Consider the following 25,307-nt stretch of genomic DNA (forward strand, 5'->3'; position numbering starts at 1 on the left):
TCGACAAATAATTATAATAATTATTTTTGTTTACTTCATTTGCGATAAACGATCCTTCCTTTTTAAATGAACATTTTTCTTCTAATATATTTCAATGAAAAATTAGAATAACAATGCACATTATTGCATGTATGTATATTTAACTACAATGAACAACATAAAGTATAAACTTCCTTGTATCGAATTACCCGTTTTCATTAAGACACGTGAAGAGGTATAATTTCTTACAAAAATTACATTATGGAATATTAAAACAAAATCATTTGAGGAATACGTCTGCGAATATTTAGTGCAGGAAATAGTTAGTACGCCAAAAGTGAGTCAAAAGTATGTATAATTTTAGTGTCAATTATGTTTAGTAATTTTCATTGAGATTAAAAATGAAATTTGCAATATTTCTTGAAATATCGTGTAAATGCTAAGTTGTCTCTTTCGAAATTGAAAAACAAAGTATTTCGTAACGTTTTATAAAGATTCTTACCAATTCGAAAATCCTTTAAAAAAATCATGCAGTTAAAATATAACGAAAACAACGAAATAAAAAACCAATAGAATATACCTGTATTAAATTACCAACTTTCTAAGTAATTATAATACATGAATTGCTGTTTATTGCATATCTTTGATGATATGTGTGCTGCGTCTTCATTGAGGTAGCACCTGAATTATTTTTATTTCTTTATAAATAAAGGGTACAAGTCAGGTCTTAGTTATTCAAAACATTTAATAATTTAAATATCTAGGTCAAACAAAAATTAAAATAAACAATACATTACTTCCTTTATGAAATTTTGGAAAATTGTGGTTAAAGTGGTCTTGTGACTGCATACGTAACGACATCTGATTAGATAATCTTCCGCATTAAAAACTGAGTTAAATGTTAAGTGTTAAGTAGATACCGTATAATACACAGTAGTTGATCACGTACTAGTATAAGAATGAGACATATAAACACTATTTGTATGTGTTGATTAAAATTCGAAATATTCGATAACGCTGCTCGTAGATTATCAGTCCCTACTCCGACAATCCACCAGTTCTTCGGAATAATTTATTTGCAGTCACAATTGCCAGCTCATAAAGTTATATCATTTTTATACAATTATGGTAATAGCTTAGACAGGCAATCCAATCCAAATATTATTCCGATCTAATCATTACTTTCGAATGCTTTTCTTAAACAGCATTGTATATTTCATATGTTTTGGCAACATTTTAACACAAAAGACATCGTTAAAAAGTTAAAAACAACACCTGTCTTTATTTAACGAAATTTCGTATAATTGCAGGTGTTGAGCATTTTACCGAATGTGTTCTATTCCCAATTGTGATTTTTTGCCTGAATGTGAATGCACAATGTAGGTGATGCATGTATAGTAGGAAAAACTTACCCTGTCGACGCATCATGTCTTGTTCTTTTTGTAGTTTTTTCGATTCCCTAATTTTTCGTTTGTTGCTTTGACTTGTCTCTTCCTAATCATTTTACTAGATTTGAACATTGGTAAACAAATGTCACCTTAAATTGGAGCGTTAAACGTGTGATTCAATGGTCACATATACGCCGTCATGATGTTAAAATTCAAACTACACACAATACGGAGCTGTAATACAGTGAATTTGGGGAAACAAAATTAAAAGAAATCTTAAAAAACAAGAAATAAAAAACATACAAATACGGCCGTGGTGTCCATTATTTCTAGGCCAAATTGTGACTACCTCTTTTTCAAAATTCTTTTTTTCGTACCATGGTAAAATGTATCGTCGATATGAAAATCGTTATGTTATCAATATCCATCAGTCACGACTGAAACTGCATATTATGTTCATAATAAATCACACAACTTATGTCATCAAGTGTAATGAAATCTTGATCAGTCATGGTTGAAAAACTGTGTCACATATGATAATATAAGCGATAAACAGTTGTGATTGGGTATCACATCCGAAGTAAATAACAAGACCTATTAAGTGATTTTACTAATTTTCATAACTTGTGACGATATTCATAGCAGTCACTGCTTAAACTTCGTATTACACCCATAGTAAATAACGTTATCTTTATCATCTAGTGGAAACATATCCATACCAGTCATATTGAAAACTCTCATACATCGAAATTCACATGCATTATATTATCAATAGTGAAGATATCAATATCAGTCATAGATTGATCGTATTGTCGGTAGTATCAAAACACGTAGCTTATACCATTAATGTAAAGATATCCATATAAGTCACGGTTTGATCTCCATGTTGTCCATTGTAGATGACATGACCGACATGAATATCATAATATGTGATAATATCCATTATATCAGACACGCTTTAAACTCCGTAGCACAGCGTAAGACATGTTGCAGACACCTTACCCCACTGCCTAAGACAAGCAGTAACATTTGAAAAAAGTTATCTCGTCATTTACAATGATCACAGGCAACCATGTTTATCTTATGTAGTGATGGATAAAAACATTTTATATCTTTATATGAACATTTATTCATTTCAGTGATTTGGTTCATCATTTACTGTGTATTCAGAAGAATATAATTGCTGGTCCTCATGGCGTACTTTGATAAAATATAGATAAAAAAGGGGGGCTAAAGAAAGAATTTTCCACAGAAATATGAATTTGATAAACATTTCTATAATATATATAGGTGTGATACTGTATTCAGGGGAACAGCTGATGACGACGTAAAACACAGACCTCACTCATTCGACGTTTCAGAGTCTAATGCATTCTTGGTAATATTTCCAAAAGTGTATACCAAAACGTCGTGATTTGTTAAAAAAAAGTCCTATACAATGGAAATTCATCCAATGACGTGACGTTATTTTCATTTTTGGGTACGATCAATTAAATCATCCAAATTGTCCTTTAAATTCTTGAACAACGAACAGTGTATAATTTATTTCATCAATTTACCAAGTTTAGGTAATATCGTAACACATTATTCCATTAGAAATTGCTATAATATCAAGTCTTCGTCAACCTATAGTGGTTGCCTGATTTGAGTTATTCGTTATTGCTTCGTGTATAGTCTTACAAATACGCCTTTATACCGACATTTTCATTGACGTGACCATGTGTCTAGCATAAAGATGGTCGCTACTCTTGTTTTTGACATTTTGTCAGATATTCAGAATCCTCTAGTTCTATCCATGTAGTGCCAATAAAACAAAATTGCCCGCTATCCCCTACTTTTCTTTTCATAATTTTATTACATATAGTTTAAAAATCTCATAAAATACTTGTTATTTTTTCATGGTTTTTGAAAGAAAAAAGGTGCCAACGTTAAATGTATGAAAAATCTAGATAGAATCATTTCCCGCCAAATTTCAATTGATTATATCTCAAAACCAAGGACACGGACCTACTATTATTTATCTGTGAAACAAATATTCCGTAACAGTCAACCAACTCGTGATTGCGACCGTAAAAATTTCGAAAGGCTGACTTCATATTCACCACTTGCATGTACCAAGTCAGGAATATGTCAGTTGTTTTCCATTCGTTTGATATATTGAGCTTTTGATTTTGCCAATTGTTAAGGGACTTTCCATTTTGAATTTTCCTTGAAATTCGGTATTTTTGTTGTTTTACTTTTTGGAACTCTTTGTTTAATTGCTTCCTTGTAAGCAGCAACCCTCTATCAAGGAAATCATTAAAGGAAATGCAAGCTCTGGAATATCGTATCACCTGAGAGATATATACTACATATGCAGGCGCTGTATCCGTTTTTTTACAGCTATCCCTGTCTTAGTGAAAATGGTCAACTACTAATATCGTCATGTATACTGCCAGTACAGTTCTGCTGTGCACTTATGGTCCATCATCATAGAAAGGTTTGCAATTTTAGAAAAAAACAACACCCCCCCCCCCCCCCTCAGAATAGTTTTTCCTTTTTAACTTATGTAAGCAATTTTTCTTATGTTGTGCATTTGCACCCACTTCCCGTATGGAGGGACAATTTTAACACCGTGCCTTTCACTAGTCAGGGGCAAGTTATCAAATGATTGCCGTCTGTCATAACTGTTTTTCGGTTACTATTATTAGCTTAAATCGGGTTGTAGACTTTTTCCGAAATAACCTCGTCCCGGGAAATGTCATAGCTTGTAATACGGTGACCTGTAATTGTCTATAATTGTCCTTTGGTTTTTGGTATAAGTGTCTTATTGGCAATCATATTACATCTCCTTATTTCTATATTAATTCTCATTTACTTTATATTTGATAATTCCATATCGACCCATACAGATCAATATTACTTCAAGCAAATCTAACTGCATTAGGGAACAGACCCTCTCGTTTCAAAATAGTACAAATGGAAGTGGCAGTTGATAAACCGATATTTGAAAGTTTTGAAGGTTATCTGCTGTCCGGTCTCAACATCAAATAAAAGCAACGTCATGATAGTGTTACCGTATAGAAAAAGCTTTAAAAATCCATAGACTAAATAATTCAAATTTAATTATCTGTGCCAGATCGATATAAGATTTTCCACCCTGGAATCAATGTAATTTTTGTTACAATATACTGAAAGTTTAATTTCAGGAAAGACTGTCATAAAAATAGAAAATATCATAATTTTCTAAAAATAGCACTCTGGAAATTTACATACGTATAGTATGATCCGTAATATAAAATGTATCATAGTACTTATGATTTCAAACAAAATCTGTCATCGTATAAAGATATCACGTAAGTAGTTACATAGAGAATTGTAATGGTCTGAAAAAATCATACATGTACTAGCAGTAATTTTTCATTCCTTTTTTTAAAATGCATGTTTTAATTATATTTGAGGTGCATGCCCTTTACGTGCTAAATAAAATTGTTATTTGAACTATCTATTCATATTTCCATACACGCATACCATATAGTTGTTGAAGGTTTTTAAATTTACTTAATTAAATTTCATTAAATCCTTCATTTTCAATTCCAATATATATGGAACTTATAAAAAATATATCATTATAACATGTATAAATGGAATCACGCGAAGGTTAATATCACTGTACTGACATCAGTGGCTAGTTTTGGCGATCTTGACTGTTTTATGACAAAGAAATCACTAATAAAAAAAGGAGAAAGAAGATGATATAGGCATTTTATATACCCGAGTATAACGCGTTTTTAAAGTAAAATTGTCTCTAAAATCTTACGAAGTTCAATATTTTAATTGACTGTAAACATACTGATCATCTATACCTTTAATATTTTGTAACTTGATCATACTGTATTACACATAACCACACTATATGTATTCAGGAGTAAACTTCCGGCTTCGTAATAAATGTGAAAAAAAATATAAACATTTTATTTTCTGAAAATTATAATTGGATACTTGACAGGTGTGTAAACAATTGTTGACAGTTGATAATAAACCACACAATGTTAACTGATACCCTTTATAAAACGTCATGATACTATTTATATATCGTGTTGCATATACAATATATAATCAATATTACAAAAGATACATCTCGATTTGTTTACCTATCCTAACTTACTTTTCAATCGAAGTCAACGTTGTAAAACAAAAATTATATTAATAAAAACAGTATCAAAGCTTAACCCTTTCATGCGTTTTATTTTCTAAAAATTGTCTTAAGTAATTGATATTTCTGTATAATGTCCTTTCTGAAATCACTCATATTTCTAGTATGTATCCAAAAAATTGCATTAAAAGACATTCAAAATCAAAACTATTTGTTAAATGAAGCTCTATATATTATCTTCAGTTATTTCTTTTAATCAATAAAATTGAGAATGGAAATGGGGAATGTGTCAAAGAGACAACAACCCGACCATAGAACAGCAAAGCTGTCTTTGGATGCAAAATATCAAAAAAACTTTTACAATTTGCAATATTAAATAATAATCTTCAACATCATTACATATAGCACTAATAAACGTTTTGATTTGATGGAAATGTGTTTATGTTTGAAATATAGACTCTTTAGTTTTCATAATTTGTTAACATTTTTCAAATGTTCATCCCGTACACATACAGGGAAACAGATACCGGGTAAAATATGAAACGAGTTTCTTATAACTATTAGGTTATCGAAATTATTGAACCAATGCGTGCATATAATTATACTAAACTAGCTAAGTGCTGTATGCATGTTTTTTACATTCATTACGAATCTAAAACGTATTATCGATAAATGATATTTCATTCAGCGATTGTTCATCGCAAGCTAATTAACTTTCGAGTTTGTTGTCGAAGTTTACTGGATCATGACATTGATAAAAAAGCAACACAGAGCACGTGAAGCACGTGAAAAATAAGTTAATTGATTGGGCCATGATGTTTTTTTATATTTTCCATGCGTTCCCATTTGTTTATCAAACTTTTCATTAACAGTTTTTAAATGATTTGGTGTATTTAGTTTGTTATTTAAGAATCAGTTATAACTATTTACCTTCCAGTGCACGTGTGTTTACATTCTTTCATCACGGGTTTTTCTGGCACTTGTGCTGTGCGGGGGCCTAATGTCTTACAAGAGGTCTCGTAGTTAAGGTCATTGCATACGGGAAAATATTGGCAAATTATATTACGGGAGGACAATAGTTCTAAAGCAGTACATTTATGAAGATTTTGATAATATGAAGGATTTTCTTTTACGAGTAGGTGTACGTACATATAGTACACTTGTATTATAGTAAAACTAAGCCATTCAAGTATTCAACATATTCAACTTTTGTATTTAAGTTTGAAGTTTTATATGACTTTAACACAATTTTCTATATGCAGAGAGATAGATAAACATTAATCAATTGCTGGCCAATTTCAATTGAATGACGTCTGTCGTCAATTCCCCGGTTGACGGTCGGAGTCATTCGCAATTAAGTTGCGCATGCGCGAAGAAGGAAGACGTTTCCAAAATATATCACATGTTTTATTTTGGATATTTTAAGAGCATTGCTTTAGAATAGGAATACAATCAATTTATTAAATGAGTTCAAGATGTCAATTTTGAATTTGGCGGTGGCAACGGTTCAAATAAACAACTGTTATTTCATATTGTTACTTGTAGCTGTTTTTGTGAGTTTAACAGTCACCACCACCAATTAGTCAAACTATACGATGTGCCTTTGGCTAAACTCACTAGTGACATGTTTTCGAGGTCTTAGATCTTTAGATTCATGAATAGTCGTGTAATCTTTATATCAACCTATTCCCGATAAGACAATTTGACTAAGTTTGGATTCGCATGGCGGTTGTTGTTGCATGCATGGGAGGAGACGTTAACACTACCAACGCGTCCGGTATCGATTTATTTTGGAGTTTCTGCAGTTTCCCCGGTTTTTGTTTTAACTTTGATTTGTATCATTTTAATACATTTTATGAGATTTGCATGATGTCCATCCGGAAAACTACTGTCACCTCTAATGTATGTCTTGATATGGTCATAATTACATATTATCTGTTTACAAAACTTTGATATTTTTCGAAATACTAAGGATGTTCTACCCCCAAGAATCGGTTACCTTAGCTTTATTTGGCGAAACCCTTCAGAATTTTGCTCTTTAACATTGTTTCTAATTTGGCCTTGTAAATTTTTGGTTCGAGCGTCACTGATGAGTCTTTTGTAGTCGAAACGTGAAAATTTTAATCCTGGTATTTATGATGTATTTTATTAGTAATATTGATAAGTTTTTGAATAATGCACGTTTCTAACCAGATTTTTATCTATCTCCTCTATGTACCTTCAATATCATTAAACGAAATAAAAATAAAATAAGGAATGTTGATTATTCAAAAAGGTTGTTCCAACCAATATGTTAATGTACCCACCAAATGCCAAGAAGACCCTGGCAGGTTGTCAATTTATCGTATTGCACTTTTCCTTGCATTAATTTTTGTGCTGATAAGAGATGATAGTTCCTGCTGAATAAATTCGTACAACATCTAAACTATTACGAACTTGGAACATACTGTAACATCTTAATTATTATTCACGAACGTATTTTGATCCTCTAAGTTTTTGTGTATTTCTAAATAGATTTATGAGATTTGAACATCGGTAAACTATTTCTACCTTTAATTTTTTACCTCTTGGTGTAGGTGATTTGCATGCTAGATTATTTATATTAAATAAATACATGATTTTAATACTTATGTTACTTGTTATTAGGTGATAATTAACCATGGTAGAAGTTGTTAGTGGAACAAGAAGATGCAGGGAAATTGTTGGTCAATTGGAACAATACAAAGTCATTTCTGTTGACGCTGAAGGTATTAATCTGGGAAAAGATGGACCGTTGACGTTACTACAGATTGGGACCATCGATGGACATGTGTTTTTGTTTGATGTTTGGATCAATAAAAATCTATTTCAAAAAGGCAAACTGAAAGATATTTTAGAGTCCGAGGCAGTTATAAAGGTGAATAGAGCATGAATTGAAATATTTGACAGTCTTTAGATATAAACAGAAGATAGCAATATTAGGGTACAATTAACAACAAGAACTATATTTTAATATCAAAAGACGTCAAAAGGTTGTACTATGTTTCGGCTATTTAAATATTACAGCCCCCTTCATCGCAGAAGAGACATGGTGTACAGGGAAAAAAAGTGATTTAAACGTCAATGAGACAAGCAATCCATCCATGACAATCACCAAAAGACATCAAAGGGCAACATACAACCTCCAACAATAGTCAAGGTCCATATCTTAAGCTCTTATTCGTCTCTAGTCTATAGACTGTTTAAATAAATGAAAGAGAACCAATCAAACATCTCCCACCACCAACACTAAAATATTCAAATAAGAAAGACATTAAGATATGATAAAAAGACAATCCTTACAGAGTTCCTTACTAGGGGCAGACCCATGAATATGCAAAGGGGTTTAACTTTTTTTACTTATTATAGGATTTTACATTATTTTATCTCAGACAATTAAAAAATCTACAAAAGATCGATTACAAAGCAAAGAAAAACACAGGTTTTGTCTTACGATATCATTCAAATGCTAAAGACCTTCATCTTCATTTATGGTTACTCATCGAACAATCGTGAGATTTATGCTACCCACCATAATTTTTGAATGCTCATAATTACAGGTTATGCACTCATGTCGAGGTGATAGTGCTGCCCTCTACTTCCAGTTTGGAGTTTTGCTTGAGAATGTTTTTGATACACAGGTAGGTAATGCTAATGTATATACTTTATTGCGAAATAAATTTCAGGTTATTCGTTAGATCTTAACTTTCTCAGAACAGTGTTGGACTTTTTTTATTATATATTAGTTAAACGTAATAATGTATTGCCTTTATCGAAGAATTAATTTTCGTTCTTCCAATATTTATAGAATAATTTTCTTGGGTAATTTGTCTACATGTGTGTGATGTAACAACACAATTTATTCTTGAAATATATCAGGCCTTTTATGGACTTGAGGTTAGCTACTTGAGTAAAATAGATTCATAAAAATTATAATATTTCAAATTTTAGAAACGTGTAATTTTATAGAATAGTCAATTATTGTATCGGTTGCATTGATAGTGACAGGGTATAATAATGTTTTTGAATTTAAAATGTATATTCCACTCCAGTTGGTCCATGTCAACTCGTACTTTTCAATGCCAATTCGTATCCGATTTTTATGAGGCCTCTCATTTCCGCAAATTTGTATATCTGATAATCAAAAAGTGTAATGGCATGAGTGGGGAGTTCGACCTCTTTTCCATGTCCCTTTTAAATGTCTGCCTCATACCATGGTAGTATTAGTTTGAATGAGTTGAAATTCTTTGTCATGCAGGTAGCTCATTTGGTGATAGAAGAACACAAAGGTCGACAGCTACCCAGGTGTATAAAGTTAGCCGATGCCTGCAAACAGTATTCGGAAAATGCCGAAGTCTCGGAGGATAAAGATGAAATAAAGGTAATTACTGTTTAAAGTATGAGTACCGTTTGAAAACAAATTGTTGCTATAAAGAAATGTGAAACATGTTCTACATATCTATTAAGCTTCTTTATATTTAAACAAATACTCATCATATGCCTGATTAAATTTTGTCGAAAAAACCAGAAGTTAATAGAAGTAATAAAACAGGTTTTAAATTTGTCTTTTCCACAAGATTAGGTGACCACGTGGTTACTTATTTTACATATACCAAAACAATATTTAGACATGGACATAAATATGTATTAAAGAATCAACATATCTGTATCATGATGGATTCTTTGTATTTCTAGTTTTCCTATTTCCTCATTATTGAATTTAAAAATATCTGAAGATAAAACAAAACATTTTACATTACTGTATACTTTATTTAGGAAGTTTTTGCAAAAGAAGACGGCTGCTTTTGGGCAAATAGGCCGTTGACGCAAGAAATGATAGATTATGCCTCTGGCGATGTCACTGCTTTGATTCCAGAAGTATACGAGACACAAAACAAGTAAGTGTTAGTATTATCTTTAAAGGTAAACGGACTCAGGGGATCGACCAATATTACCAAGCAGAATCTACAAAGCTTGAAGGCTAGAGATGACCTAATACGAAGTTGGGTGTTCTATTTATTCTATTCGATGTGTCAATTACCAAACGACTTGTATGTCTGTTTACTTCTAAACTTCTGGTAAAAAAAAACGTTCCTTATAAGAATTTTTCCAGAAACAATTGAAATCATGCCAATTTTGTATATTTTTCTGATATTTCAGAAATCATTTACTTTTATAACTGTCAAAACAAACTTAAAATAAAAAAATGTTAATAATAGTTAAATATGAAAAGGAAATCAACGGATTGTAACGTAAACATACATGTAACCCAAGACTCATGAGAGACATAAATGAGGGTGTGGATTGGAGTTTACAGAAGAGAGAATAAAGGGCAAAAAATATAAAGAATAGAGAAAAATAGACCAAAAAAAAATAAAGAATAAAGAATCATGAGGTGCTAAAATATAAAGAATAGAGAATAATGGGCAAAAAATATAAAGTGGCCTTAAAAATTAAAGAATACAGAAATGAAGGACTCCCCATCTAGATCCATATAAATGTCGGATGACCATTAACGAATACACATTTTTAAACAGCGTCAAACATGTCACCTGTAAATAAAGTATAGTGTAGTCATAAGAAGTTAACACAGTCTATTATACTTTTTGTACTGACACTATCATACAAGGTTCCAAATAATATCTCTTGTTTTTTTACATTCTCTAGGTATTTGAAAGAAAATGATCTACTGGATACATTTCAAGACAGAGTTTACGAAGAGATCACCTGTGCGCATGACAAGAAGCAATCGACGAAACGATACAGACGACAACACAAAGTTGTTAAAGGTATCATGAAAGAAATTCCAAATAAGTATCCATCGGATATAAAATTTGAAGACATAACTGACGAAGATGATATAACAGCAATCCGAAAAACAAAATTCAACACCAAGAATCTGCATCCTATGCTCAAAAGACTGAATACAGAGGCCATTAAAAGTCAGCTACAACACCTTGACCTACAGTTAGCAGACGATGAAAATCCATTTACGCCAAAATCCAGATCGTATGCCTTTTTACGTACTTACCAAAATCATTCCGATGAAGACATACAGACAGAAGCAAAGCGAATTTTAGATGAGATAAACGAAAACATTTTGGACATAATGCTTCAAAAATATGATCCTAAAACAAGTCCGGATATGCTTGCCTTGAACGAAAAGGAGGCTCTCAATACACTGAGACCAAGAGGGGTTCGGGACAAAAAAATACACCCCCTCTTGTTGAATTTTTATTGGCAAATGAAAGTAGAAAATCTAGATTCAACAATTCATGTTTTTCGCGAAAAGGGGTCGGATTACACTATTCCGGAAAATTTTTATAAATGGCTAAAGTTTTGCTGCTCTGGAAAAGTGCCAGAAGAAATGAAATCAAAAGCGAGACGACTTATGAGAAATTTGGACAGAACTTTCGGAAAAGGCGTTGTCCCCGGTCGCCAGTGCACTTCAGATTAAGTATTGTACATCGTTTATCTGAAATAATCTAATAGAACTGAACTGTCTTCGAACAATTATATGAAGCTTATAAGCGTACATATCAATATAGATCTTCTTTTTTTTTATTTTTATAGGAAGGACCAGTCAAGTACAAATTTTTTTGTATGAAATGAATATTTCAGTTTTATCTTAAAGATTTTTTCTATAACTGATTATTTAAATCATTAATTTTATTGTTATTATTATTATTATTACTATTATTATTATTATTATTTTAATTCATAATTATTATTATTATTATTATTATTATTATTATTATTATTATTATTATTATTTGTGCTGTATTATTATTATTATTATTATTATTAGTTTGGTTTTTTTTTTGTATTTTTTTGTACTGTATTATTATTCGTTCATTATTGCATATGTATGACATCAAACCCTCAGGTTACAAAATTAATGTGAATTTGAAATAAAGTTTTATAAAAATATGTTTTTTTTTTCATTATCATTTTAAATTATTATTATTATTATTATTATTATTATTATTATTGAACATGACATAACATTCCAGTTATACTTTACCATTTGTAGAGGGACTTTCCGTTTTGAATTTTCCTTGGAGTTCGGTATTTTCTCAACAATAAAATGCACAATAGCGTATTTATCATTTATAACAACAGAAATTGAGGGTCGACTATTTGTTCCGAATGTATAATCAGCCCAGTTGCCCAGTAATGTCATGAAAATAATGTTTGAGAGATATTTGCATCGATAAAACGAATTGTCAATTATGAAATGTATCTGAGCATAGCTGGTTGCTAATCCGGATTTCCGAAGAAAAAAAATTAAATAATGAATTACCTCACAGATTTACTAACCCGTGTATTTTCTTTTCGTGTGCATGTTGAAATTAGAACATAAAATGTTAACCTAGACTGGTTCCCTGTCCTCTGTCTGTTTGGCTCTGAGATACCCGTGTGTTGCAAGGGAGAGGACCAGCCTAATGTTAACCATACACGATATCTACTTAACTATTCGATAATAAAACTGATTTTATTGTACACTTTGAGTGACTATAGACAATTATAGGGTCTTTGCATCGGAATTAAACACATTTATTCTAAAACCAGTTGTTGGCATGACACGGGTTATGTTCTTCTCATATATTTTATGATGGTATAATACTAAACCCCTAACAGGAAGGATTGTGCCTGATATTCATATGATGAAGAGACATAATCTTTCAATCAGTTTAATTGAGGTCTGGAGCTGGCATCGTCAGTAACTGCTAATAGTCTGTTGTTATTTATGTATTATTGTCATTTTGTTTATTTTCTTTTGTTTCCTATTCTGACATCGGACTCGGACTTCTCTTAAACTGAGTTTTACTGTGCGTACTGTTGTGCGTTTGTTTTTTCTACATTGGCTAGAGGTATAGGGGGAGGGTTGAGATCTCAAAAAACATGTTTAACCCCGCCGCATTTTTGCGCCTGTCCCAAGTCAGGAGCCTCTGGCCTTTGTTAGTCTTGTATCATTTTAAATTTAGGTTTCCTGTTTATAATTTGGAGTTTAGTATGACGTCCATTATTACTGAACTAGTATACAATTTTGTTTAGGGGACGGCTGAAGGACGCCTCCGGGTGCGGGAGTTTCTCGCTGCATTGAAGACCTATTGGTGGCCTTCAGCTGTTGTCTGCTCTATGGTCGGGTTGTTGTCTCTTTGACACATTCCCCATTTCCATTCTTAATTCTAATATTTCTTTTTAAACAAAATTACTTGTCCAGGCGTATTTTAGTTATTATCAATCTAGCAAATCTTCAGTCTGAGAACAAAAAAATAATCACACTAGTTTTACGTTTTGTCTATTATTACTGTGTAATATATACATGAAAAGCCTCTAGCCTTTGTTAGTCTTGTATTATTTTTAATTTTAGTTTCTTGTGTACAATTTGGAGTTTAGTATGGCGTTCATTATCACTGAACTAGTATATATATTTGTTTAGGGGCCAGCTGAAGGACGCCTCCGGGTGCGGGAATTTCTCGCTGCATTGAAGACCTGTTGGTGGCCTTCTGCTGTTGTCTGTTCTGTGGTCGGGTTGTTGTCTCTTTGACACATTCCCCATTTCCATTCTCAATTTTATGATACAATTACTTTCTTCATCTGGAGATAGTTTCGATTTCGATTATTTGAAACCTACGAAACAAATCTGGGAATTTCCAACGTAATTTCATATATTATGTGTATCGGCATGTTTACTGAAAACGTGAACCCAAAGATTTAATGTTGATTGCATATACTAAAAATATTAAAACCCTATCGGAAATTTATAATCTATAAATAGCAATACATCAGCACTTATATGACTCATGATCACTCATGCACAGGTTGTAAAAAAATACTTTGTTTAAAGTATATGATTTATATTTGTGGCCATACGGGTTAGACATACTTCTTTTGCACTCATGTTTCTTCGTCTATTTCGTGACACTTTTAACATGTATAGTCTTCTTCTACCCAAACATTTTGGAAATAGGTCTATTCGAAAAAGAAATTATGAATTAACTGAAAATTATCATTATTATATATGCAACTTTTGCGTCGTTGTCTTAAGTGAACGTTTGAAGAAATAACAGACAGGGAAAATAGAGACGGACAAGATAGACTGGTTAATTTTTAGTTTGTTTATCGTCCAGTGGCAAATGTTTCATGCAGGTTCAAGACGATATCAAACCAACAATAAATCTTATATAATATATAATAAGAAGGTTCGTCAGAGTTCATAATAAATTGGCCGGTCTGTCGGCCGATCGGGACATTATTTTCATCGTTTCTTCATTGATTTTTCACCAGGCTCCCAATATTTTTTTTGTAGTCCGCTTTACTTTCTGTGTATTATCTATTTATATATAAAAAGGTCAAATTGTGAGCTATTAATTTTTCATTTTTAGTAGGAAATCGTTGGGCAATTTTGACGTCTATTTCAAAACTTTGTGTTGACATTCTAATTTATGCATTCATGTGATATTGACCTATGGTGTATTTGTCTAAATATATATATATATTATACTTGGTTCTCAATTACTCAAGTATTGACACATTCTTGGCTATCAATGTATTGGGTTTCAGCGATCCTGAAATTCAAGAAAATCGCTTAGGACCAACCAAATAATTTTATATGTAGTGCTATATTCAGTTTGCATCTTCTTGATGTTATTCCTCTTTGTAAACATCTTTATCGTACTTCTGATACATATAAATCAAATATAAGATGGAATATATGAACAATGATGAATAAAAAAATACTAAAATTTGAGAATGAAATTTGTTATTGGAAATGGTGTGCACCAGTTCATATCGAAGTCATCCGTAACTTTGATAATGTAAAGTTTGACGGTGTTCTACTTACTGATGACCTGTTTCTATTTTAAAGTGCAATGGTTAACTGTTTATGAGATTGATAAAACGTATATATTTTTTGAACGGTTTGCGTTTTTATGATATTTGAGTGCCTGAATCGATCGTATGTCTCATCTGTGTCAAATGTATGAGGGAGATGATCTATATCCAACTTATTAAGTGTTATGTACAGTGACAAATAAGGGCCAGCTATATTTTTATTATTATAACAATTCTTATGTATTCATCCTTCTGAAATTTCGATGTGTGTTTGACTCCCGACCTGAAATCTTAAATGTCATAAACATAAATATCGAAAACCAAATACGGTGAAAAGGGGAAAGGGGGGGGGGGGGGGGGGTGTGGTTATATTACAGTAAATGGTGTATATGTACAAGCAAACAATCACTCTAAATAGAAAAACGTATCTATGTTTTATATACAATACATAGCTTCACAAATATATCAATGCATTTGAGGTTGGAATTGATGCAGTTTGTATACGTTTTAGAGGTGTCGCCCTTATAAGCAACATGCAAACGTGTAAAATGAAAAATGAAAGCACTCGCAAGCTTCTGCAATGTTATAATTCGCCAAGAACAGTGTTCACCAATAGTTGGTGCAGTTACCCTATTATGTTACAAACGTTTGATCATAATAATACATTACAAAACGTAATTTTAAAATCGAGTTGTCTTCCTTTAATCAGAAAGATCATTTACAGAACCTATGTGTATGATATCAGCTACTAGTAATACATTTTTTGGGACAACTATCAAAAGAGGGGCGAATCAAAAGTTAGCTTAGTAATTAGCCTTGTATAGATCTTGACGAAGGGTCAGTCTATATAAATGTATTTTATTCATTGCACAAAATCTATTCTTTCGGTACTGTTTTGACGCTACGGTATTTAATTTATTCTGAAGTACAACCACAGATATTAGAGTGTACAAAAGCAGGATATCATTTCAAATCAGAGGATTAAGTACGTTTAGCTTGATTCAGTACCTGTGAGCATTTTGTATACGATATAATTGGGGCTATTTTGATTTTATTAGTACTTTTGGGGTTTTTTCTTTGTTATCGTGAATACCGTATTTTTTTTTCTTGAATTGAGTTTTTTGCATGTACATCTGCTGATCGAGTTTAAAAGACATATCGAGCTCTAAAACAGCTAGTTTAACCCCGCCATTTGTGGGTGTGCTTGGTCCAAGTAACGAACTAAGCCAGTGGCAGATGTCCTATAAGAATCTTTTTGTTATTTGGAGAAATGTTCATGTTGATGTCATATCTCTTCATTTAAAAGTGTTTATACTCAGGGCTACATATAGAGCTTGTTTTTTTTTTAAACAAATCAGGACCCTTTAGTGTTATCGTTTCAATTGTTTTACATTTGTCATTTCGGGGCCTTTTATGGCTTGCTGTGTGGTTTGGGTTTTGCTAATTGTTGAAGACAGTTCGGGTGACCTATAGTTGCTTACCTTCTTCTTTATTTGGTCCCTGGTGGAGAGTTGTCTCATTGGCAAACATACCACATTTTCTTATTTTTACATTGGCATATTATATAATTACCTGTCTATTGTTGAAGACTGTACGTTGTCCATTACATGTGTGTTATTGTATGCCGTCTATATATATATACCACATCTTCTTTTATACATATACATATCTAGTGTAAGATATACATTAACTTGTTTTAATCGGGACAGCTTACTATTGCCTGATATTCATTATAGTGGTTGGTTATAGTTAATAGAATGTGGAGCTTACATGTAACACAGTATTCAACATAGCTAACAGCTAATAGTCAATAGCATGTTTACGTCAGTAGGCGGACCTTAGAACAGTTTTTTTTTTTGCATTATCAAAGCGCTTTGAAGAAGGAATAATGCAATCAATCTGAAGTAGAAACAACATGAAGTTAAGATGCTACATAAAGCCTTTCAAGAATGTCGACATGTTTCTTCCGTTTCATACTTAAGTTCAAATGATGGATATATTGATATTATTTGTTTACTTGTTTGGTTAAAAAACGATGTAAAAATTGTAAGAATAAGAATAATGTTGTTTAAGGCACTGAACATGCAAAATAGTAAAATTAGTTTGTTTATTCCACATTGGCTATAGGTATAGGGGAGGGTTGATATCTCACAAAACATGTGTAAACCGGCCGTAAGTATGCGCCTGTCCCAAGTCAAGAACCTCTAGCCTTTGATAGTCTTGTGTGTGTGTGTTTTTGGGTTTTTTTTAATTTTGGTTCATTCATATGTTTCGGATTTAACAGTGGCGTTCATATCGCTGAACTAGTATACATTATTGTTTTGCTGCAACTGAAGCCGGCCTCCGGGTGTGGGATTTTCTCGCTGCGTTGAAGACCCATTGGCGGCCTTTAGCTTTTTCCTGCGCTTTGGTTGGGTTGTTGTCTCTTGGACACATTCCCCGTTTCCATTCTCAATTCTACTAATTATTCATTTATTGTTTTGTAAGTACTTTATTTTTCTTTTTGTAATTTTTTATACAGATAAGAACTTTGCTTGCTTTTGATTTTTTGCATACATTTTAAATACAATTTGTTAGACTAAGTGTATTGATTATCTAAACAAATTTTAGTCTTATGGTTTAGTATAACTTGATTTTTTGTAAAAAGAATGGCAACTCTTATATTTGTAGGTGTAAGTTGTACATTTGTACATGTTTAACTTATATTTTACATATATGTCAAATGATGTAATATATAATATTTATATACAAATATATATTAAGGTGTATATTTCCATATCTATATTGTTTACTTCCTTATTTATAGACTATTATGTTTAGATTATTTTATTGGATACAAAATGGATCGGAAACTTCTAATCTATTAAAAGCAATGAATCAACACAGATAAAACTAATGTGCATGTCGTAATTAAAGGCTATTTTCTATACCATAAAATTTACATTCGCGGCAATGAGGCCTTTTACTTTCGTTTTTTTCTGTTTACTTTAAGTATTAATATTACACTGTTAATATTGTTTATTAAGTCTTCATTCCGAACATTAAACATGTGTTTAAACCTTCTAGAAGAAAACTTGAATTAGCTAAAGATTATCACTAATTCTAAAGATGATCGTTTTCAGCAATGGCCGTTTAAAAAACAGTTCTACGAAATGTAGACGGATAGTTCATGTATATTCAGGACAAGATCAAATTTACCATAAATCTTAATTAATAGCTATAGGTAGTCGGTGACTTCGCCAACTGGGATGATGGGCGGATATTTAGAAGTTCTACTGTAAAATTAAACAAATTAAACCAATGCAACTATTTTACTTTGCAGCAGGCCACATACTGACCATTTGGAGAGTTGTGTAATGCAAAGAACGCGGTACTCTCATTACACGAGGAATCGGTTTAAATGTCCCAAATTCCCCCAGATGTGGCTGTCGGATATATTTACCTTTTTTTTCTATTTAATATGTTCATTATGAAAGTTTGGTCACTAATTATTTTTTGGGTTAAAATGACAATACAATATTCATTTGTTTACTATCCTTTTGGTGGCACTTATCAAGAGATCGCTGACCGAGTAGGCTAATGTAGATCTTGAAGAAAGGTGAGTAATACATTTAAGAATTCAATATTCTTGGAATACACACACTATTTTCTTTCTGCACTGATTATGACGTTTCGTTGTGGAAATTACTGTAAAGTACAAACACCGATATTAGAGAGTCGGACGGCATTATTTCAAATGGATACGTGTAAACTCGTACCTTCGCCAACTCGTACTCAACCAACTCGTACCCAATTTTTACTAACTCGTACGTCTACCAACTCGTACCCAATATTTCAAATTAAAAAAAGTCCAAATGTTTTACATATTATTACCATGCAAATTATATTTTACTTTATTTGTATGTTGCTATATTATCATGATATATGAAAGAAAATAAGAACTATAATGTATATATTAAAAATAATAAAAAAATTATTGGGTACGAGTTGGCAGAAGTACGAGTTTGTGGAAGTACGAGTTGGTGAAGGTACGAATTGTCGTGACCCTTTCAAATCAGCAGATTAAATCACCCCCGTTTTTAAGGGTTCGTGATGCTCCGTGGGTATTTCCATTTAGTTTTTTGTAGACTGATTTGTCTTTTCGTTGTTTTTCGTATTTCCTTTATATGATTTTTCATTGACTTCTTATATTTTAAATGTACATTTTGTATCTCCTGCCGTCTTTATTTATTAAACACGTTGAATGTAAAAATAAGAAGACGAGGAATGATTACTAATTAGACAACTATCCATCTGAGACCAGAGGACGAGGATATAACTGGAGGGCGCTGTACTGTCTCCAAAAATATACAAAACAAGCACCGAATAGTAAGCTATGAAAGACCCCGGTATGACAAATGAACAACAATTCTCATGAGAAAACCAACTTTCTGATTTACGATTGATTAATGATAGAATCTGCTGCCCGTTTTTCTTTCCACTGTAAAAGTTTTAAAGTTATTTTAAATTTATATAACTGTTATTTTTTTTTTCATGTTTTATATACTTCTATAATTATCTTCATGGTCAAGTGCTTTCCCTGTAGTGACCTTCTATTGTATATTCTTGTGTGCCCCTTTTGTTAGTCTACTGATCGAGATTGAAATTAGGATTGAAATTAGGAAAAGGTGGAGATGTGATAACACTAGTTTTACCAAGCCACATGCTTGTTTATATGTTTGTTCCAGGTCAAGAACCTCGCCAGTTGCTATATTTTAATGTGTTTGTTTTGTTTTTTTTTATTTTTTATGGTAGTGTTTGGAAAATGTGTTTATGGCAAGTCTTCAATAATCTGTCAAATATTCAATGCCCTGTTAGACTAAGGAGCTTGACTGTAAAGACATATTGTATTGACACATGCATATTGTTGAAAACTGAACGTTGACATTTAGCGTTGGGTTGTTGTCTCTTTGGCGTACAGATATCCCATGTCTCTTAAATCGATATTAGAAAAACCCTTTACTTTGTATTAAAATGCATTTTCCTTTGGTCGAAACGAGTGTGACCTTCTACTACACATGGCTCAGGGGGTAACATTTTTTTTAAACAATACCCTCTCATGCAAAGCTATCAATAATTTAAAATTTAGCAGATAATAATTAAATTTCAACTCTTTAATGTAAAAGAATTATCTAATTCAGGGTGAAGAGCTAACAGCCGTTAACCCCAAAAAAACATTGTCATCTCGTCTTCGCCTCTGTTGATAATGTTTTTTTATGTTAAAAAAAATTTAACGCACTTTTAAGTGTGTTTTATTTATATATTATTGTCTATATCTTTATGTTACTTCTATGGTTTCTCTATTCAAAGACTCTTTTTATTTAGATGATTTATTTATAAAACACAATTCCATACCTAAATACAAAGTTTTCTTTTGAATATAAATACATATAAAACAGTATACATAGATTTCTTGAAAAGCAGAGATCTCTTATATTATTATATTTTCAGGTAATTAAACAACATTCAAAATATTATATACAATATCACATAGTCAAACAAAAACCCCCATCCATAACACATATCTATCAAAACAATAATTGGAATAAAAGAATAAAAAATAGAACTATGAATATTGTTACATGAGGCACAAAACATGCACCACAAATATATATTATACTTTTTTTTATTTCTTGCACAGTACTCATTTAATGTCTAACAAGTATTGGATATCCATTGTATATTCGAATATTGAACTGTTTAATAAAGTTTTCAAACGTCTCCGTTCGTAGCGTAAACGAAGAGAAATTAGTCCCATAGAAGTATTATATTTCATTTTACTTCCATGGTTTTCCTTGCCACAGAAATTCGTAGTTCTGGGTATTAAAACTGACGTGGAGTAAATGCGCAAAAAGACTTTAATTTAGATTTCAAATTTGCTAATTAGAAGCATATATCATAAACTGTATAACATGTACATGTGCATGTAAAAATTAGAAAAAAAAGAAGATGTGATATAATTGCCAATGAGACAACTCTCCACCAGAGACCAAATGACATAGAAATTAACAACATAGAAGTAAAGCCTAGTTTTAACATGAACTTAAGCGTAAAGTAATCTTCATTTAACAATAATTTACTTTCAAACTTCTATGTTTTGAAACTAACAGTATATCAGATATAAATACATGAATTTCCTCTTCAAAGACTAAAATATGAAATCCATAGGAATTTTGAACAATAGTTGGTAAATAGCAATTTATGAGGGTCCCAAAGGGGGTTAAAAAAGATTCACAACAAAGAGAGAAAGCTTGCCAAAATAATAAAGAATAGATAAAAATTGGCAGCTTAAATAAAGAGAATAGAGCATAAATGGCAAAAAATAGAAACAAAATAGAAAAAATGACCTAAATATTAAAGAATACTGACATGAAGACCCCCCTTTTTTCAACCCAGTTCCTCGTGTACAAAACATACTGCTGAAAATATTTATTTTATTTTTTCTCAATGGCTTATGCTTAATTTCTCGTTAGTATTGACATGATTTAAGACTGACAAAATCAAATAATGCACATACAAATATTGCAATGAGTTACGAGACAAAATATATTCTCTCTCTGTTGGATTTAGAAACCATGCAGCGATATAACTAAACAATTAGGAACAACAATATATTAAAATCGAGGTATTGGAAATAATAAACTGGGAAATTGATTTAAACATAGTTTCCCGAAACAAAGTCTGTTAACAGTTTAGGCTGTTTATTATAAATGTGTAATACTATATAGTATCCTGTTTTTGATGAACAAAACAGTTAGGTTTTTTTTCTTTTAGTCAACCGTGAGTTATCTCCCATCTGTGTAAATGGTAGGATTAGAACTTTCTATGTGTATATGTGTAAATGGTTTCAAGAAAAATGCGTATTAGGGGCGAATCCAGTCATTTTTTAAAAGGGGTGTTCCAACCATATGTCCCCATTCAAAAGCATTGATCGTCGAAAAAGGGGTTTTCCAACCCCGGGAACGTACCCCCCCCCCCCCCCCACCTTGTATCCGCCACTGCGTATTTTACATTTAGGTCAATAACAGAAATTCACCTAAATGTATTCAAAGAAAATGTTAATTGTGAGTGTCTTGGCTATACAAACTATCTGGATGGGAAATATTGCTTAACTTAAACATGGGAGATGATTTTGCTTTCATACTGTTACAATTCCTCTGTGAATAAAAATACACGTATTGGTATTATACATACATAACGGTCAATGTATTACCTACATACATTGTATGGCAGCAATTGGAAGTGTTTATGATATTGACATTTGTATATTTATACCAAATCTGTTATTGTAAACTTGACAGTAGTATGTCGGCCTCCTTTTGTGACACCATTCAATTTTCCTCTTAAATTTCTTGCACGTGCTGCAATAGAATATAAATAAGATTAATCAATAAAAAAAAAAGGAATGAACATTAAAAACGCAATATTTACAAAATATGGTGAACCATTTATCAGCAAAAATATCAATGGATAAGAAATGATACTGAAATGCCGGATATTCAGAACAATTCATGTAGTATATCATATAGTTTTAATAATTATTGATGCATTGTGCCACATGTACAGCAGGATCTGTTTAACCTTCCGGAACACCTTAGATCACACCCGATTTTTGGTGGGATTCCGTGTTGCTCAGTCTTTAGTTTTCTATGTTGTGTTTTGTATACTGTTATGTCTTTTTAGGTCGTTTTTCATTTGTTGTCAAGGCATTGTCATTTTATTTTCGACTTATGCATGAGGGTAGGAATGGGGTACCCCACATGACGAATGACGGTAAAATATTTGTTAAAATAACTTAACGATAAACATTTTACTCCATTTGACGCTAACGGTAGCTGTAAAATGAGATTTGACGAATGACTATAAAATTTAAGGCTCATTTGACGCTAACGGCAGCGAAAAACGGACGTTTGATGGTTGACGATAAAGGACATTCCTACCCTCATGAATGCCCCTTGGATATCTTTCGTCTCTCTTTTTGTGAATATCTTATGTATCTTTTGCGTTTTCGAGTACTGATATGGAAAACAGTTATGTTGAGGTATGTATGTATGTCAATGCTAGCGATTTAATAAAAAAAAAATGAAATTTAAAAATTTTTTTTATAGAAAAAAATATATGCCACTAAGAAACACCATAACGATTCATCTTGTACATATACTACTGAAATTGATATATTGGTAAAACAAAATACAATAATTTAAGTAGTTTATAGTTCAATCCACAGACTTCTTTTTCTCGCATTTTAAGGTACCGAAAAAACACATAAACTTCATTTTACTTACGATCTGTAAGAAATCTTTGAGCCTCTGTGTCGTTAGGGAAACGATGTACAGCAAGGGTACTTCCGGTTCCAATCCAGCTGCTACGATCAACGCTAGCGTTGTTTGTACGTACAACAAAAGGTTCACAGTTATAGTCACGTAGAATGTCTCTCATTGGTTCAATTATTTCTGTTCGGAAGTAATCTGGATGTTTCACTGCTGGATATTCAGTAAGTAAGAATGTTCTACATGATCCGTCTACAATTATAAAGAGATAGATGGTTGTGCATTTTTATTTGATACAATTTATTTTGAAAAATAAGACGATGTGGTATGATTGCTAACTATCCACCACACACCAAATGACGTAGATGTAAGTAAGGCTGTTTTTTTTTTTTGGCTAATCTAAAGAATTTTTCATCAGCTTAAGAATATTTTCAAATTTTTCTTCAACTCTTATTGTATGTATCAAATTGGATTTAGAAAAAAATTAGAGATTAACCAAAAATTTTCTTGCGAAATTGTTAATTTCTAAAAAGATATCGCAAGATCTCCACAGAAGAAATCTGAGTGAAATAGATGATAAGGCTGTATTATCCTTTCGAGTCACATAGCTAAAACATCCGACAATACAGGTCACAGTTTCTCCAACTAATTAATTAGTACATCCAAATCGCAAATCTCTTCAGCCAGTGTGGGATGTATAAATACGCAGCCACGTCCAATCTAAATGACAATGTTATATCCGCTGCCTAGTGGAGGGAAGGTGCCACGCTCTCTGTGCGTTAGAAAAAGCCCTTGTTGGTACTTTTTGAGGGACCCGCAGGCAGCCTGTTGCAAGGCTTACTTCTGCCCTAAACAAACATACCCTTTACCAATGACAGTCCATATTTCCCAACCTTGTTGGCGCACTTTGCAGAACCTACTTAATCGATTTATTGTAAATTTGTTGTCGTCCAGAAATTTCATGAACTATTTGCCACTGCGCGCCAAGTAAACAAAAGAATCAATAAATTATTCGAATGAAAAGCTGTCCTCTTTTTTGGCGCATATTTGCCCGTAACAGTTAAGATGTTGACCAGAATCCAGTTATTAGTCCATTGAAATATAATTGAACTTCAGATTGATGGATTTTCTGTGAAATTCTTTGCGATTCCAAGTTCAGAATTCTTATCCCCTTCTTTTCTATTGAAAAATAATGATTGATTTTAATATCCTCTCAAGTTTTATTGTATCATTTTTTAAATGACTTACTTTATTGTTGAAATTGAAATAATCTACATTTTTATGAAACACATAACACGAAGTTGAAGAGCATTGAGAACCCAAAAACTATAATGCAGAAGATATCTTCACACTGTAGATATTTTATTATTGTTTTTTTTTCTGTAACTGACGATCCTTTTATACTCTTTACCCCTAGGGAACTAGTATTATTGATCTCTTCATATTGACGGGGTACATACATGTATGATTGCCAAATAGGCAACTATTTACTAAAGGACGAAAATATAAACAAGTATAGGGCACTGTACCGGCCCTCAACAATGAGAAAGACGCATATCGTATAGCTATAAAAAGATTCCTGCATTACAAACTGTGAATTCATTAAAAGAAGAACACCAACGGCCTGATTTATGCTAG

The 25,307-nt window shown here is 32.0% G+C and overlaps 2 protein-coding genes across 11 annotated transcripts in view; one reads left to right on the forward strand and one right to left on the reverse strand.

The window, feature by feature from the left end:
- Positions 1-187: 187 nt before the first annotated feature.
- LOC127702928 (uncharacterized) lies at positions 188-12,450 on the forward strand. Of its 3 annotated transcripts, none has more exons than XM_052207236.1 (6): positions 188-327; positions 8,149-8,398; positions 9,081-9,161; positions 9,779-9,901; positions 10,297-10,418; positions 11,188-12,450. In XM_052207236.1, exons 2-6 carry the CDS (start codon positions 8,162-8,164, stop codon positions 11,975-11,977), a joined length of 1,353 nt encoding a protein of 450 aa, XP_052063196.1. In that variant the 5' UTR covers positions 188-327; positions 8,149-8,161; the 3' UTR covers positions 11,978-12,450. The 3 variants fall into 3 exon arrangements, with proteins under 3 accessions (XP_052063196.1, XP_052063197.1, XP_052063195.1); XM_052207237.1 differs by having other exon boundaries at positions 188-316; XM_052207235.1 differs by lacking the exon at positions 188-327 and adding an exon at positions 4,605-4,702.
- Positions 12,451-20,713: 8,263 nt separating this feature from the next.
- The window catches only part of LOC127702930 (uncharacterized), a 51,191-nt gene continuing 46,597 nt past the window's right edge, over positions 20,714-25,307 (reverse strand). For all 8 annotated transcript variants that reach the window (XM_052207238.1, XM_052207239.1, XM_052207240.1 and 5 more), the window contains 2 exons: positions 23,685-23,921; positions 20,714-22,760 (listed from right to left, as the gene is read on the reverse strand). In XM_052207238.1, coding sequence (XP_052063198.1) covers positions 22,669-22,760; positions 23,685-23,921 — 329 coding nt within the window. In that variant the 3' untranslated portion in view covers positions 20,714-22,668. The remainder of the gene's footprint in view (positions 22,761-23,684; positions 23,922-25,307) is intronic.

This window comes from Mytilus californianus, unplaced genomic scaffold (assembly GCF_021869535.1).
Source record: "Mytilus californianus isolate M0D057914Y unplaced genomic scaffold, xbMytCali1.0.p SCAF_5, whole genome shotgun sequence".
Lineage (NCBI taxonomy): Eukaryota > Metazoa > Mollusca > Bivalvia > Mytilida > Mytilidae > Mytilus > Mytilus californianus.